Source organism: Tachypleus tridentatus, chromosome 13, assembly GCF_004210375.1.
Source record: "Tachypleus tridentatus isolate NWPU-2018 chromosome 13, ASM421037v1, whole genome shotgun sequence".
Taxonomy (NCBI): domain Eukaryota; kingdom Metazoa; phylum Arthropoda; class Merostomata; order Xiphosura; family Limulidae; genus Tachypleus; species Tachypleus tridentatus.
In genome coordinates this window covers 203,636,462-203,656,088 of record NC_134837.1, presented here as the reverse complement: position 1 = coordinate 203,656,088, position 19,627 = coordinate 203,636,462, and the positions used below count along the sequence as shown (strand labels likewise).

Below are 19,627 nucleotides of genomic sequence, written 5' to 3'. Positions count from 1 at the left end.
TTTTTAAACTGTTCAAACTGTTAAAACCAGTATAAAACACATATTCTCAGCCACTATTTCAGTTGTTGTAATTCTTGAAACTGTTGACACAAGTTTGAAACACACATATCCTCTACCACTATTTCAGTTATTATGACTGTTGAAACTATTAACATCACTACGAAACACACATCCTCAGCCACAATTTCAGTTCTTATAACTTTGAAACTGTTAACACCGGTATGAAACACACATATCCTCAGCCACTATTTCAGTTGAAATTGTTAAAACTGTTGACACAACTATGAAACACACATATCCTCAGCCACTATTTCAGTTATTATAGATTTTGAAATTGGTAACATCAGTATGAAACATATATCCTCACCCACTATTTGAATTGTATAATTATTGAAACTGTTAACACCAGTATGAAACACATATCCTCAGCCAGCAATTTAGGTGCTATAATTGTTGAAATTGTTTGCACCACTATAAAACATACATCCTCAGTCACTATTTCAGTTATTATAATTATTGAAACTATTAACACCAGTATCAAACACACAAATCCTCAGCCACAATTTAAGTTATTGCAATTATTAAAACACACATATCCTCAGCCACTATTTCAGTTGTTATAAATATTGAAACTCTTAACACTACTATGAAACATACATCCTCAACAACAATTTCAATTATAATTATTTAAAATCTCAACACCAGTATGAGACACATGTACTCAGCCACTCTTTCAGTTTTTTAAACTGTTCAAACTGTTAAAACCAGTATAAAACACATATTCTCAGCCACTATTTCAGTTATTATGACTATTGAAACTATTAACATCAGTACGAAACACACATCCTCAGCCACAATTTCAGTTGCTATAATTGTTGAAACTGTTAACACCAGTATACAACACATATATTCTCAGCCACTATTTCAGTTATAATTGTTGAAACTATTAACATCAGTACAAAGCACACATCCTCAGCCACAATTTCACTTGTTATAATTGTTGAAACTGTTGACACAAGTATGAAACACACATATCCTCAGCCACTATTTCAGAGGTTATAATTTTTAAAACTGTTGACACAAGTATGAAACACACATCCTCAGCCACAATTTCAGTTCTTATAATTATTGAAACACACATATCCTCAGCCACTATTTCAATTGTTATAACTGTTCAAACCTTTAACACCAGTATGAAACACACATATCCTCAGCTACTATTTCAGTTGTTATAACTGTTGAAACTGTTATCACCAGTATGAAACATACATATCCTCAGCCACTATTTCAGTTCTTATAATTATAGAAACACACATATCCTCAGCCACTATTTCAATTGTTATAACTGTTGAAACTACTAGCATCAGTATGAAACACACACATCCTCAGCCACTCTTTCAGTTATAATTGTTGAAACTGTTAACATCAGTATGAAACACACATATCCTCAGCCACTATTTCAGTTGTTGTAATTATTAAAATACACATATCCTCTGCCACTATTTCAGTTATTATAACTGTTGAAACTATTAACATCAGTATGAAGCACACATATCCTCAGCCACTATTTCAGTTATAATTGTTGAAATTGTTAACACCAGTAGGAAACACACATATCCTCAGCCACTATTTCAGTTATAGTTGTTGAAACTGTTAACACCAGTATGAAACACACATATCCTCAGCCACTCTTTCAGTTTTCATAATTGTTGAAATTGTTAACATCAGTATGAAAAACATATCCTCAGCCAGCAATTCAGGTGCTATAATTTTTGAAATTGTTAACATCAGTATGAAAAACATATCCTCAGCCACTATTTCAATTGTATACTAATTCAAACTGTTAACACCAGTATGAAACACATATCCTCAGCCAGCAATTCAGGTGCTATAATTCTTGAAACTGTTAACACCAGTATGAAACGCACATATCCTCAGCCACTATTTCAGTTATAATTGTTGAAATTGTTAACACCAGTAGGAAACACGCATATCCTCAGCCACTATTTCAATTATTAATATTATTGAAAGTGTTAACACCAGTATAAAACACATATATCCTCAGCCACTATTTCAGAGGTTATAATTGTTGAAACTGTTGACACAAGTATGAAACACACATATCCTCAGCCACCATTTCAGAGGTTATAATTTTTAAAACTGTTGACACAAGTATGAAACACACATCCTCAGAAACAATTTCAGTTCTTATAATTATTGAAACACACATATCCTCAGCCACTATTTCAATTGTTATAACTGTTGAAACTGCTAGCATCAGTATGAAACACACATATCCTCAGCCACTGTTTCAGTTGTTATAATTTTGAAACTGTTAACACCAGTATAAAACACACATATTCTCAGCCACTATTTCAGTTATTATAATTGTTGTAACTGTTAACACCAGCAAGCAGCACACATACCCTCAGCCAGTATTTCAGTTATTATAATTATTGAAACTATTAACACCAGTATGAAACACATATCCACAACCACTATTTAAGTTGTTATAATTGTTGTAACTGTTAACACCAGTATGAAACACACATATCCTCAGCCACTCTTTCAGTTCTCATAATTATTGAAACTGTTAACACCAGTAAAAATCACACATATCCTCAACCACTCTCTTTCAGTTGTTATAATTGTTAAAACCATTTAACACCAGTGTGAAACACATATCCTCAGCCACTATTTCAGTTATAATTGTTGAAACTGTTAACACCAGTATAAAACACACATATCCTCAGCCACTATTTCAGTTGAAATAATTATTAAACTGCTGACACAAGTATGAAACACACATATCATCAGCCACTATTTCAATTATTAATATTATTGAAACTATTAACACCAGTATGAAACACAAATCCTCAGCCACAATTTCAGATACCAAAATTGTTGAAACTCTTAACACCATTATCAAACACACGTATCCTCAGCCACTATTTCAGTTGTTATAATTATTAAACTGTTGACACAAGTACTAAGCACACATATCCTCAGCCACTATTTCAGTTCTTATAATTATTGAAACACACATATCCTCAGCCACTATTTCAGTTGTTATAACTGTTGAAACTGTTATCACCAGTATGAAATATACATGTTCTAAGCCATTATTTGAGACATTATGAGTGTTGAAACTGTTATCACCATTATCCTCAGCCACTATTTCAGTTATAATTGTTGAAACTGTTGACACAAGTATGAAACATACATATCCTCAGCCACTACTTCAATTATTAATATTATTGAAACTATTAACACCAGTATGAAACACACATATCCTCAGGCACTATTTCAGTTGTTATAATTGTTAAAACCATTTAACACCAGTGTGAAACACATACGTCCTCAGCCACTATTTCAGTTATAACTTTGAAACTGTTAACAACAGTATGAAACAAACATATCCTCAGCCACTATTTCAGTTATTATAACTGATGAAACTGCTAAAACAAGTATGAAAAACACATTCTCAGCAACTATTTCAGTTGTTACAATTATTCAAACTGTTAACATCAGTATGAAGCACACATATCCTAAGCCACTATTTCAATTATAATTTTGAAACTCTTAACACCAGTATCAAACACACATATCCTCAGGCACTCTTACAGTTGTTTTAATTGTTGAAATTCTTAACACCAGTATGAAACACACATATCCTCAGCCACTATTTCAGTTTTTATAACTTTGAAACTGTTAACACCAGTATGAAACACACATATCCTCAGCCACTATTTCAGTTGAAATTGTTAAAACTGTTGACACAACTATGAAACACACATATCCTCAGCCACTATTTCAGTTATTATAGATTTTGAAATTGTTAACATCAGTATGAAACATATATCCTCAGCCACTATTTGAATTGTATAATTATTGAAACTGTTAACACCAGTATGAAACACATATCCTCAGCCAGCAATTTAGGTGCTATAATTGTTGAAATTGTTTGCACCACTATAAAACATACATCCTCAGTCACTATTTCAGTTATTATAATTATTGAAACTATTAACACCAGTATCAAACACACAAATCCTCAGCCACAATTTAAGTTATTGCAATTATTAAAACAAACATATCCTCAGCCACTATTTCAGTTGTTATAAATATTGAAACTCTTAACACTACTATGAAACATACATCCTCAACAACAATTTCAATTATAATTATTTAAAATCTCAACACCAGTATGAGACACATGTACTCAGCCACTCTTTCAGTTTTTTAAACTGTTCAAACTGTTAAAACCAGTATAAAACACATATTCTCAGCCACTATTTCAGTTATTATGACTGTTGAAACTATTAACATCAGTACGAAACACACATCCTCAGCCACAATTTCAGTTGCTATAATTGTTGAAACTGTTGACACAAGTATGAAACACACATATCCTCAGCCACCATTTCAGAGGTTATAATTTTTAAAACTGTTGACACAAGTATGAAACACACATCCTCAGAAACAATTTCAGTTCTTATAATTATTGAAACACACATATCCTCAGCCACTATTTCAATTGTTATAACTGTTGAAACTGCTAGCATCAGTATGAAACACACATATCCTCAGCCACTGTTTCAGTTGTTATAATTTTTGAAACTGTTAACACCAGTATAAAACACACATATTCTCAGCCACTATTTCAGTTATTATAATTGTTGTAACTGTTAACACCAGTAAGCAGCACACATATCCTCAGCCAGTATTTCAGTTATTATAATTATTGAAACTATTAACACCAGTATGAAACACATATCCACAACCACTATTTAAGTTGTTATAATTGTTGTAACTGTTAACACCAGTATGAAACACACATATCCTCAGCCACTCTTTCAGTTCTCATAATTATTGAAACTGTTAACACCAGTAAAAATCACACATATCCTCAACCACTCTCTTTCAGTTGTTATAATTATTGAAACTATTAACACTAGTATGAAACACATATCCTCAGCCACTATTTCAGTCATTATAATTTTTGAAACAATAAACACCATTATGAAACACACATATCCTAAGCCACTATTTCAGTTGTTATAATTGATGAAACTGTTAACACCAGTATGAAACAAAAATATATTCAGCCACTACTTCAGTTCTTATAATTATTGAAACACACATATCCTCAGCCAATATTTCAGTTGTTATAATTCTTGAAACTGTTAACACCAGTGTGAAACACACATATCCTCAGCCACTATTTCTGTTCTTATAACTGTTAACACCAGTATGAAACACACGTCCTCAGCCTCTATTTCAGTTGTTATAATTGTTGAAACTGTTAACACCAGTATGAAACACACATATCCTCAGCCACTCTTTCAGTTCTCATAATTGTTGAAACTGTTAACACCAGTATGAAACACACATATCCTCAGCCACTCTTTCAGTTCTCATAATTGTTGAAACTGTTAACACCAGTATGAAACACACATATCCTCAGCCACTATTTCAGTTATTATAATTGTTGTAACTGTTAACACCAGTATGAAGCACACATATCCTCAGCCACTATTTCAGTTATTATAATTATTGAAACTATTAACACTAGTATGAAACACATATCCTCAGCCACTATTTCAGTTCTCATAATTGTTGAAACTGTTAACACCAGTAAAAAAACACACATATCCTCAGCCACTATTTCAGTTCTCATAATTGTTGAAACTGTTAACACCAGTAAAAAACACACATATCCTCAACCACTATTTCAGTTCTCATAATTGTTGAAACTGTTAACACCATTATGAAACACAAATATCCTCAGCCATTATTTCAGTTATAATTTTTGAAATTGTTAACATCAGTATGAAAAACATATCCTCAGCCAGCAATTCAGGTGCTATAATTCTTGAAACTGTTAACACCAGTATGAAACGCACATATCCTCAGCCACTATTTCAGTTATAATTGTTGAAACTGTTAACACCAGTAGGAAACACACATATCCTCAGCCACTATTTCAATTATTAATATTATTGAAAGTGTTAACACCAGTATAAAACACATATATCCTCAGCCACTATTTCAGAGGTTATAATTTTGAAGCTGTTAACACCACTATGAAACACACATCCTCAGCCACTATTTCAGAGGTTATAATTGTTGAAGCTGTTAACACCACTATGAAACACACATCCTCAGCCACAATTTCAGTTGTTATAATTGTTGAAACTATTAACACCACTATGAAACACACATCCTCAGCCACAATTTCAGTTATAATTGTTGAAACTGTTGACACAAGTATGAAACACACATATCCTCAGCCACCATTTCAGAGGTTATAATTTTTAAAACTGTTGACACAAGTATGAAACACACATCCTCAGAAACAATTTCAGTTCTTATAATTATTGAAACACACATATCCTCAGCCACTATTTCAATTGTTATAACTGTTGAAACTGCTAGCATCAGTATGAAACACACATATCCTCAGCCACTGTTTCAGTTATAATTGTTGAAACTATTAACATCAGTATGAAACACACATATCCTCAGCCACTCTCTTTCAGTTGTTATAATTGTTGAAACTGTTAACACCAGTATGAAACACACGTATCCTCAACCACTATTTAAGTTGTTATAATTGTTGTAACTGTTAACACCAGTATGAAACACACATATCCTCAACCACTATTTCAGTTCTCATAATTGTTGAAACTGTTAACACCATTATGAAACACACATATCCTAAGCCACTATTTCAGTTGTTATAATTGATGAAACTGTTAACACCAGTATGAAACACAAATATATTCAGCCACTACTTCAGTTCTTATAATTATTGAAACACACATATCCTCAGCCACTATTTCAGTTGTTATAATTCTTGAAACTGTTAACACCAGTGTGAAACACACATATCCTCAGCCACTATTTCTGTTCTTATAACTGTTAACACCAGTATGAAACACACGTCCTCAGCCTCTATTTCAGTTGTTATAATTGTTGAAACTGTTAACACCAGTATGAAACACACATATCCTCAGCCACTCTTTCAGTTCTCATAATTGTTGAAACTGTTAACACCAGTATGAAACACACATATCCTCAGCCACTCTTTCAGTTCTCATAATTGTTGAAACTGTTAACACCAGTATGAAACACACATATCCTCAGCCACTATTTCAGAGGTTATAATTTTTAAAACTGTTGACACAAGTATGAAACACACATCCTCAGAAACAATTTCAGTTCTTATAATTATTGAAACACACATATCCTCAGCCACTATTTCAATTGTTATAACTGTTGAAACTGCTAGCATCAGTATGAAACACACATATCCTCAGCCACTGTTTCAGTTGTTATAATTTTTGAAACTGTTAACACCAGTATAAAACACACATATTCTCAGCCACTATTTCAGTTATTATAATTGTTGTAACTGTTAACACCAGTAAGCAGCACACATATCCTCAGCCAGTATTTCAGTTATTATAATTATTGAAACTATTAACACCAGTATGAAACACATATCCACAACCACTATTTAAGTTGTTATAATTGTTGTAACTGTTAACACCAGTATGAAACACACATATCCTCAGCCACTCTTTCAGTTCTCATAATTATTGAAACTGTTAACACCAGTAAAAATCACACATATCCTCAACCACTCTCTTTCAGTTGTTATAATTATTGAAACTATTAACACTAGTATGAAACACATATCCTCAGCCACTATTTCAGTCATTATAATTTTTGAAACAATAAACACCATTATGAAACACACATATCCTAAGCCACTATTTCAGTTGTTATAATTGATGAAACTGTTAACACCAGTATGAAACAAAATATATTCAGCCACTACTTCAGTTCTTATAATTATTGAAACACACATATCCTCAGCCAATATTTCAGTTGTTATAATTCTTGAAACTGTTAACACCAGTGTGAAACACACATATCCTCAGCCACTATTTCTGTTCTTATAACTGTTAACACCAGTATGAAACACACGTCCTCAGCCTCTATTTCAGTTGTTATAATTGTTGAAACTGTTAACACCAGTATGAAACACACATATCCTCAGCCACTCTTTCAGTTCTCATAATTGTTGAAACTGTTAACACCAGTATGAAACACACATATCCTCAGCCACTCTTTCAGTTCTCATAATTGTTGAAACTGTTAACACCAGTATGAAACACACATATCCTCAGCCACTATTTCAGTTATTATAATTGTTGTAACTGTTAACACCAGTATGTAGCACACATATCCTCAGCCAGTATTTCAGTTATTATAATTATTGAAACTATTAACACTAGTATGAAACACATATCCTCAACCACTATTTCAGTTCTCATAATTGTTGAAACTGTTAACACCAGTAAAAAACACACATATCCTCAACCACTATTTCAGTTCTCATAATTGTTGAAACTGTTAACACCAGTAAAAAACACACATATCCTCAACCACTATTTCAGTTCTCATAATTGTTGAAACTGTTAACACCATTATGAAACACAAATATCCTCAGCCATTATTTCAGTTATAATTTTTGAAATTGTTAACATCAGTATGAAAAACATATCCTCAGCCAGCAATTCAGGTGCTATAATTCTTGAAACTGTTAACACCAGTATGAAACGCACATATCCTCAGCCACTATTTCAGTTATAATTGTTGAAACTGTTAACACCAGTAGGAAACACACATATCCTCAGCCACTATTTCAATTATTAATATTATTGAAAGTGTTAACACCAGTATAAAACACATATATCCTCAGCCACTATTTCAGAGGTTATAATTTTGAAGCTGTTAACACCACTATGAAACACACATCCTCAGCCACTATTTCAGAGGTTATAATTGTTGAAGCTGTTAACACCACTATGAAACACACATCCTCAGCCACAATTTCAGTTGTTATAATTGTTGAAACTATTAACACCACTATGAAACACACATCCTCAGCCACAATTTCAGTTATAATTGTTGAAACTGTTGACACCACTATGAAACACACATATCCTCAGCCACCATTTCAGAGGTTATAATTTTTAAAACTGTTGACACAAGTATGAAACACACATCCTCAGAAACAATTTCAGTTCTTATAATTATTGAAACACACATATCCTCAGCCACTATTTCAATTGTTATAACTGTTGAAACTGCTAGCATCAGTATGAAACACACATATCCTCAGCCACTGTTTCAGTTATAATTGTTGAAACTATTAACATCAGTATGAAACACACATATCCTCAGCCACTCTCTTTCAGTTGTTATAATTGTTGAAACTGTTAACACCAGTATGAAACACACGTATCCTCAACCACTATTTAAGTTGTTATAATTGTTGTAACTGTTAACACCAGTATGAAACACACATATCCTCAACCACTATTTCAGTTCTCATAATTGTTGAAACTGTTAACACCATTATGAAACACACATATCCTAAGCCACTATTTCAGTTGTTATAATTGATGAAACTGTTAACACCAGTATGAAACACAAATATATTCAGCCACTACTTCAGTTCTTATAATTATTGAAACACACATATCCTCAGCCACTATTTCAGTTGTTATAATTCTTGAAACTGTTAACACCAGTGTGAAACACACATATCCTCAGCCACTATTTCTGTTCTTATAACTGTTAACACCAGTATGAAACACACGTCCTCAGCCTCTATTTCAGTTGTTATAATTGTTGAAACTGTTAACACCAGTATGAAACACACATATCCTCAGCCACTCTTTCAGTTCTCATAATTGTTGAAACTGTTAACACCAGTATGAAACACACATATCCTCAGCCACTCTTTCAGTTCTCATAATTGTTGAAACTGTTAACACCAGTATGAAACACACATATCCTCAGCCACTATTTCAGTTATTATAATTGTTGTAACTGTTAACACCAGTATGTAGCACACATATCCTCAGCCAGTATTTCAGTTATTATGACTGTTGAAACTGTTAACACTGAAAGTATGAAACACACATTCTCAGCCACTATTTCAATTGTTACAATTATTCAAACTGTTAACATCAGTATGAAGCACACATATCCTCAGCCACTATTTCAATTATAATTGTTGAAACTGTTAACACAAGTGTGAACCACACATATCCTCAGCCACTATTTCAGTTATTATAATTGTTGAAACTGTTAAGACCAGTATGAAACACACATACCCTCAGCCACTATTTCAACTGTATAATTATTGAAACTGTTAACACCAGTATGAAACACACATATCCTCAGCCACTATTTCAGTTGTTATAACTGTTGAAACTGTTAACACCAGTATGAAACACACATATCCTCAGCCACTATTTCAGTTGTTATAACTGTTGAAACTGTTAACATTAGAATGAAACACACATATCCTCTGCCACTATTTCAGTTATTATGACTGTTGAAACTATTAACATCAGTACGGAACACACATCCTCAGCCACAATTTCAGTTGCTATAATTGTTGAAACTGTTAACATCAGTATGAAACACACATATCCTCAGCACCTATTTCAATTGTTATAATTGTTGAAACTGTTAACACCAGTATGAAACACACACATCGTCAGATATTATTTCTATAAGTTTAATTAACCCTATGTGATCTATCCAGGTAGAATTAGTGTTTTTTTATTTAAACACATGTATCAAATTATGATCTGATTTCTTATAAAAAGTATATACTTGAAGACATTTATGAGCTTCTAGACAAATCTTTCATAAACATCCAACTATTTCTTGTGTTGATGCAATCTTACATAACTGACAGTTTATTAAATAACATAGTAATTAGAACTAAAATTGCCAGAAAACAAACACATTGCTGTCACATGAAACTAATGCCAACACCAATGCCTTATTGAAGGAAATACTTAAATGATTTACTTTACTGATATATCTCTATTTTAATAACTTTTGTATAAAGTAAATGTTTTAATTATGAATATAATTCACAATCTTATTACACACACTTAAATATGTACAACAACCAATGTAATCTGAAAAGTAAGTTCTAGTATGTGTATGTAGAAGTGATAAAAGTAAGTTCTAGTATGTGTATGTAGAAGTGATAAAGTTCTTGTAAGTTCTAGTATGTGTATGTAGAAGTGATAAAGTTCTTGTAAGTTCTAGTATGTGTATGTAGAAGTGATAAAGTTCTTGTAAGTTCTAGTATGTGTATGTAGAAGTGATAAAGTTCTTGTAAGTTCTAGTATGTGTATGTAGAAGTGATAAAGTTCTTGTAAGTTCTAGTATGTGTATGTAGAAGTGATAAAGTTCTTGTAAGTTCTAGTATGTGTATGTAGAAGTGATAAAGTTCTTGTAAGTTCTAGTATGTGTATGTAGAAGTGATAAAGTTCTTGTAAGTTCTAGTATGTGTATGTAGAAGTGATAAAGTTCTTGTAAGTTCTAGTATGTGTATGTAGAAGTGATAAAGTTCTTGTAAGTTCTAGTATGTGTATGTGGAAGTGATAAAGTTCTTGTAAGTTCTAGTATGTGTATGTAGAAGTGATAAAGTTCTTGTAAGTTCTAGTATGTGTATGTAGAAGTGATAAAGTTCTTGTAAGTTCTAGTATGTGTATGTAGAAGTGATAAAGTTCTTGTAAGTTCTAGTATGTGTATGTAGAAGTGATAAAGTTCTTGTAAGTTCTAGTATGTGTATGTAGAAGTGATAAAGTTCTTGTAAGTTCTAGTATGTGTATGTAGAAGTGATAAAGTTCTTGTAAGTTCTAGTATGTGTATGTAGAAGTGATAAAGTTCTTGTAAGTTCTAGTATGTGTATGTAGAAGTGATAAAGTTCTTGTAAGTTCTAGTATGTGTATGTAGAAGTGATAAAGTTCTTGTAAGTTCTAGTATGTGTATGTAGAAGTGATAAAGTTCTTGTAAGTTCTAGTATGTGTATGTAGAAGTGATAAAGTTCTTGTAAGTTCTAGTATGTGTATGTAGAAGTGATAAAGTTCTTGTAAGTTCTAGTATGTGTATGTAGAAGTGATAAAGTTCTTGTAAGTTCTAGTATGTGTATGTAGAAGTGATAAAGTTCTTGTAAGTTCTAGTATGTGTATGTAGAAGTGATAAAGTTCTTGTAAGTTCTAGTATGTGTATGTAGAAGTGATAAAGTTCTTGTAAGTTCTAGTATGTGTATGTAGAAGTGATAAAGTTCTTGTAAGTTCTAGTATGTGTATGTGGAAGTGATAAAGTTCTTGTAAGTTCTAGTATGTGTATGTAGAAGTGATAAAGTTCTTGTAAGTTCTAGTATGTGTATGTAGAAGTGATAAAGTTCTTGTAAGTTCTAGTATGTGTATGTAGAAGTGATAAAGTTCTTGTAAGTTCTAGTATGTGTATGTAGAAGTGATAAAGTTCTTGTAAGTTCTAGTATGTGTATGTGGAAGTGATAAAGTTCTTGTAAGTTCTAGTATGTGTATGTAGAAGTGATAAAGTTCTTGTAAGTTCTAGTATGTGTATGTAGAAGTGATAAAGTTCTTGTAAGTTCTAGTATGTGTATGTAGAAGTGATAAAGTTCTTGTAAGTTCTAGTATGTGTATGTAGAAGTGATAAAGTTCTTGTAAGTTCTAGTATGTGTATGTAGAAGTGATAAAGTTCTTGTAAGTTCTAGTATGTGTATGTAGAAGTGATAAAGTTCTTGTAAGTTCTAGTATGTGTATGTAGAAGTGATAAAGTTCTTGTAAGTTCTAGTATGTGTATGTAGAAGTGATAAAGTTCTTGTAAGTTCTAGTATGTGTATGTAGAAGTGATAAAGTTCTTGAAATCTACACTGAAAGTTACCCTAACTTTAATGTTCAGTACAAGAAGGAAAAACTTTAAGAACAATAGATCATATATATACTGTTTTTGACTTGAACAAAACAAGCCAAAAGTATAATCACAACAACACATAAAGCATTTATTATATCAGTATGTATGTAATTTGAGCAAATTAAAAGTATCTTAAGAGACGATATTATAAAATGCAACTCAAAGAGAACAAAAACATTTTCCAGAGAAAAGTACTATAAGACAGGAGCTAACAAAAGCTCAAATAATAAATGATACATTTTACAAATGTGTGCATCTTAACTCATCCTTGTCAACTTTTCCCAAATCGTCCAGTCCATGAATCAGAAGCAGCTGCAATCCTAGAAACAGAAAATATTAACATGTTTTTACTACAGACATCAGGTCATACAACTATTACACACCAAGATTTGTACCACATACATCTCTTTACACAACTAGAACACACCAAGCTTGTATAACCTGATATCTGTAGTGAAAGCTTGGTGTGTTCTAGTTATATAACCAGATGTCTGTAGTAAAAAACTGGTGTGTTCTAGTTTTATAACCTGATGTCTGTAGTAAAAAAATTGGTGTGTTCTACTTGTATAATTTGATATCTGTAGTAAAAAAAATTGGTGTGTTTACTACAGACATCAGATTTTACAACTAAAACACACCAGGTTTTTCACACAAACATAAGGTTATACAACTTTCTGTAAGATGATATTTAAAATAGAATATCTTTTATAATCAACTTGTCCCATGTTTATAAGACTGACACCACTTTACTCAGTGTATGGACAATTACATTTAAAAATATTAAACTGTTTCAAATCACTCATGTTTTTGTAATGAACTTTACTAGATAAGGTTTTACACACATTCTCCCCCTTCTGCTGAACTTTCAACAACTAATGAATTTGTTGTTAATTCATATCTTAGAAAAATGTTCACAAGTATCACTACTGCTACCGTTAATTCCTGATAAAAAAAATCCATAGTGCATACTTACACTGTGGTTTCTGGTTCCTGACCCAGGGCTTCCAAGAAAATTCCCATGGGAGTCCTCCGTAAACCAACTGTCTCGATCCTGTTTGTCAGCTTGTTCTTAAAGTTCCTTAACCTCAGTGAAGCATGAATGATGATCACTTCAAAATAGATGAAAAAGGAACTGAACCACAAACAATCATCAGTTTGAAAAAGGAACTGAACCACAAACAATCATCAGTTTGAGAAAGGAACTGAAACACAAACAATCATCAGTTTAAAAATGATGAAAAACTGAGCCATGAATACACACACACACACACACATACATACGTGTACACAAATGTATACATTTTTTTATTAATTAATTATCTAATTTATACTTCAGTGTTTGTAGATTTTAAAACAATGATATACACGAGTTGTGACAAATGTATGTTGTGAATATTTAGTGTGATAGAAGTATCATATTCACAAGAAGTATACTGGGATATTAATTAGTTACAAGTAGAAACCAGAAATTTCTAACTGCTGAAATTTATAAGCTAGAAACCGACTTCACTAGTTACTTATGTCCATAGTAGCCACTCACGTAAGAGAGGAAGTGCAATCCCAAAGAGAAATACAATGACAGCTCCAAACACGTAGACAATGAAGTAACCACCTGTAATTAAAAACCAAGGTGAAGTAAACACATTGAATTAGAAAAATGAAGTCATCACCAGAAATTACTTTATAACCACGTACTTTTTAAAAACACAAATACAGCGAAATGGCATCTTAACAAATGATTATTTATATGCAGTGGATCATAACATTCTGTGACAGTTGAATACATAACCATTATCATTAAAACAGTTTACAGACAACATTCAACGACAGTTCAATATATAACCATTATCATCAAAACAGTTTACAGACAACATTCAACGACAGTTCGATATATAACCATAATCATCAAAACAGTTTACAGACAATAACATTCTACAAAAATTCAATACATAACCATTATCATTAAAACAGTTTACAGGCGATAACATTCTACGACAGTTCATTACGTAACCATTATCACTAAAACAGTTGACAGACGATAACATTCTACGACAGTTCATTACGTAACCATTATCTTTAAAACAGTTTATAGACAATAACATTCTACGACAGTTCATTACGTAACCATTATCATTAAAACAGTTTATAGACGATAAAATTCTACAACAATTCAATATGTAACCATTATCATTAAAACAGTTTATAGACGATAACATTCTACAACAGTTCAATATGTAACCATTATCATTAAAACAGTTTACAGACGATAAACATTCTACAACAGTTCAATATGTAACCATTATCATTAAAACAGTTTATAGACGATAACATTCTACAACAGTTCATTACGTAACCATTATCTTTAAAACAGTTTATAGACGATAACATTCTACAACAGTTCAATATGTAACCATTATCATTAAAACAGTTTATAGACGATAACATTCTACAACAGTTCAATATGTAACCATTATCTTTAAAACAGTTTATAGACAATAACATTCTACAACAGTTCAATATGTAACCATTATCATTAAAACAGTTTATAGACGATAACATTCTACAACAGTTCAATATGTAACCATTATCTTTAAAACAGTTTATAGACGATAACATTCTACAACAGTTCAATATGTAACCATTATCTTTAAAACAGTTTATAGACGATAACATTCTACAACAGTTCAATATGTAACCATTATCATTAAAACAGTTTATAGACGATAACATTCTACAACAGTTCAATATGTAACCATTATCTTTAAAACAGTTTATAGACGATAACATTCTACAACAGTTCAATATGTAACCATTATCATTAAAACAGTTTATAGACGATAACATTCTACAACAGTTCAATGTTTAACCATTATCATTAAAACAGTTTACAGACGATAAACATTCTACCAGACAATGTGTGGCTCTAAATATCTGTCTACAACAACACTACCTACCAATAACAGCATAACTTTGAACTGAAACATAAATGGGGGGTACAGTTTCTGTAAGTTGGATATGCATTTAAGCAAAGAAAAATAAAGTTACTTTGAAAGTGTGTAGGTAGAACATTTCCCAAATTACCCATGAAAATATTCTCACCAGTAGGTGATTTAGCAAATGAAATAGTACATACTCTAGAAATTTCACAGAGACAATATTTCATGAACTTAACCTTTCACTTTAAAAACTACAGATGATTTAAGTGTTAGCAATTATCAGGAAGTTGGTTACCTCAATACAATCTCTGAACCAGCAGAGTGAGGTAGAAAATCTTTTAATTCTATAAATTCTTGGTAAAGCTTTGTAAGCAGTGATCCATACTTGTACCAACTATCATAAAAAACAGCTTAGTTTATAATGTATCCAGTTTGCATTAATTGATAGCAGAAATAATAAGTGGCCTGATGGGCTAAGAGTAAGATGCCCTTAGTTATTACAGTCAATATATAGAACTGGACTGCCATAGCATGTACAAAAGTAATATTTTCACCACAAACACGTCTATTTCCTCAAAGTTTAAGAAACCTAAATGAGGTTGAATACTTTGCAAGTAGCTTTCCTTGCAAAGTCTATTCAGCATTATTCATTGAAGTAAAATCCAACCTAATATATTTTTTATACTATATAAATATTGACAGATAAATTTACCTGAAAAAATGACAGCCAAGCTGATGAACGGATGTTCTTCTTTAAAATGGATTGCAGATCGTTTTGTATTTGTTACATAATAGAACAAACTGAAAGCTACGGAGATAGCAAACATTCCACAAATCATCTCTGTTGGATAGATAACACTATAGTAATAAAAGAAACTCTTTTAAAATATGTTTTAAATAGTGCTTGTAAGATAGATAACACTACAGTAATAAAAGTAACTTAAAATGTTTTACATAGCACTTGTTGGATAGATAACACTACAGTAATAAAAGAAACTTTTAAAATATGTTTTACATACCACTTGTAAGATAGATAACACTACAGTAATAAAAGAAACTATTTTAAAATGTTTTAAATAGCACTTGTAAGATAGATAACACTACAGTGATAAAAGAAACTCTTTTAAAATGTTTTACATAGCACTTGTTGGATAGATAACACTACAGTAATGAACTCTTTTAAAATATGTTTTAAGTAAGATTTGTAGGAGAGATAACACTACAGTAATGAACACTTAAATGTTTTTCATATAACACTGGCATGATAGATAACACTACAGTGATAAAATAAACTCTTTCATAATGTTTTAAATGACATTTGCTTTAGTGCACACATTTATCAACAACAATTATCTAACATGAGCTATGTATTGTGTTATAGTTGTAATGTAAGATATGATTGATTTATTTCAGCTTCTAAAAAATATTGTATTTAATAATCTATTCAGAGAAACACGTACATTTAAATGTTTGTTAATAAACAGAATATTCCCACAAGCTATGTTGTGGGAAGAGTACACACTGAACGTAAGACACACAGATGGTGAGTATGCTGTGGGAAGAGTACACACAGATGGTGAGTATGTTGTGGGAAGAGTACACACAGATGGTGAGTATGTTGTGGGAAGAGTACACACTGAACGTAAAGCACATTGATGGTATGTTGTGGGAAGAGTACACACTGAACGTAAAGCACATAGATTGTATGCTGTTAGAATTCAAGGAATGATGTGAAATAAAGTCTACTTAAAATATTGCTCTTCATTTTTACATAGTTGATAAAATATTTACAAAATGCTGAATTATACTATTGAGGTTACTACAGGACACAAGTTTTTGCTCAAGTTTTATAAATATACTTCAAGTACAGTTTAATACCTTATGATCTAAAGGTCATTCCAACATTTTATCATTTCCTAGGCTCAGATTCAAACCCAAGACCTCTCACACACTAAAAAGTGTTTACCAACTAAGACAGCATTTCCTAACATGGCACTTTTTGACAACTTAAACAAAAATAAACTCACCACTAAACTTATGAAACTCCTTTCCACACACTCAACAGATATAACAAGAAAATGAAATATTAATTACAGTCCTAATTAAAATCCCTAGTTTACTATTCTTTATTAGTGAGGTTATCCCATTTAGTTACAAGATAACTTCTCTGCTGAATATATATGTATGTATAATACCATCACTATCTTATATATTATTATACTTTTACTACACACTTAATTTGTTAAAATTGTGCACTGGTAGGTTTCAAGCTTTCTGTTAGGCCATCACATTAATATGGCTGTTAACACTAAGTCTCAAAATTACAGATATTACAGCTTCTACTCACATTAGTCTAATAAAAAAACTTGGCAGCTCTGAACATTGACACTGAAGTGTTCACACACATGCCTGATGATGTACGTGTGAACATACAGTGCGAATTTTTTTCATTACATAAAGATACAGAGCCACTATCTTACAATAGAAATAAAATATTTTTTGTACATTCTGCTACTGCCTGTTGTTCAACATGGTCAGTTGCAACTGTAACCTACGGTTATCTATCTTTTAAGATCTACTGTTTAATAACAAACACTAGAAGAATATACAAATACAATTACTTCTACAATATTAGGCAATATAGGTCATCTACCCTAATAGTGAGTACCAAAGTCAAAACACAAAAACGTCAAAATTAATTAATTATATAATAGACTTGTAACACACTTAAATAATATTGCCATTACACTGGTGATATTATTATCACATAAAATAGTCAAACTTTGTTTTTTTGGGGTTTTTTTTGTAAAACGTCTTTCTAACAAAACTAAATTTTAATTTCATAAGGTGAAGTATTCATTTACAACCATTTGACAATTACTGAACTAATGTTAACCTACGTTGTAAGTTGTGTTTCAGAAACAATAGGATTAATGTAAAGAATGGATTTTCTTTTCCACGCCTTAGAAGTTAGGGCACAAGTGTATAAAATTACCCAAGTTTGTAATCCACTTTATACGCCCAGTAATATCGTTTATGAGCGAAGTAAATACAACATTCACTAGGCGTGATTTTCACGAGGGTTATTACTGGTGGGAAGAAGTAAGGAGTTGGTTACAAATACAACTACTAACCCAATTACCAGAAATACCAAAGTTGCCATCACGAAGTAATTTGTCTGATAGTAAAGCAGATTGTTCATTACACGATTTGCCCATTTATCAAGGTTTTTGAAGTTTGGAATTTGAAATGTCGCCGTTCTCAAGAGAAAATCATCCAAACTTCTTAACGGTGCAACCTCCACTTCTGCCATGTTTAAAGTTCTTGATTACACTGTCACCTAATGGTCATAAATTTGTTTAAAAACGATGAAATTCGTTTGAATGTAAATATTTATTATTATTTTACTTAAACTTCATAACTATATATCAAATTAAAAGGTCGAAATCGTTATATTAACTTTAAAGACATAAAAAGATATCTAAGTTAATTTAAATCGCGTTTTCTTTGAGCAAACGAGAGATTTTCTTCATTTAACCGATAAAAGCCAGAGCGGAAAAAATATACGCATAACTCGGTCCCCATCTTTGTATGTTTGTAGTTAAGCATAAAAATTACACAATGGGCTATCTGTTCTCTATTCATCACGGGTATCAAAACGGATTATAGCGTTGGTTGTAAATTTGCAAATATATCGCTGTGCTACTGGAAAGTACCCTTCCAGTGAAGTATATAACTTGATATTTCTTTCAACATTAATTCTTCTTTTTCTTCTGAAAAGAGTCAGGAGTTACAATATTACGGTATCCTAATAGAGCTGTGTAACTATAAAGTACTCTCCCAGAGGTGTGACATTATAA

The 19,627-nt window shown here is 31.6% G+C and overlaps 1 protein-coding gene across 2 annotated transcripts in view; it reads right to left on the bottom strand.

The window, feature by feature from the left end:
- LOC143236142 (PRA1 family protein 3-like) overlaps positions 1–19,261 on the bottom strand; it is a 34,861-nt gene extending 15,600 nt beyond the window's left edge. The window contains exons 1-5 of one of the 2 annotated variants that reach the window (XM_076474428.1): positions 18,902–19,261; positions 16,480–16,625; positions 14,372–14,443; positions 13,805–13,940; positions 13,069–13,151 (exon numbers count right to left, since the gene is read on the bottom strand). In XM_076474428.1, the coding sequence (XP_076330543.1) occupies positions 13,103–13,151; positions 13,805–13,940; positions 14,372–14,443; positions 16,480–16,625; positions 18,902–19,080 (582 nt within the window). In that variant the 5' untranslated portion in view covers positions 19,081–19,261 and the 3' untranslated portion in view covers positions 13,069–13,102. The remainder of the gene's footprint in view (positions 1–13,068; positions 13,152–13,804; positions 13,941–14,371; positions 14,444–16,479; positions 16,626–18,901) is intronic. The other variant, XM_076474427.1, reaches the window with a different exon arrangement.
- Between the last annotated feature and the right edge of the window lie 366 nt (positions 19,262–19,627).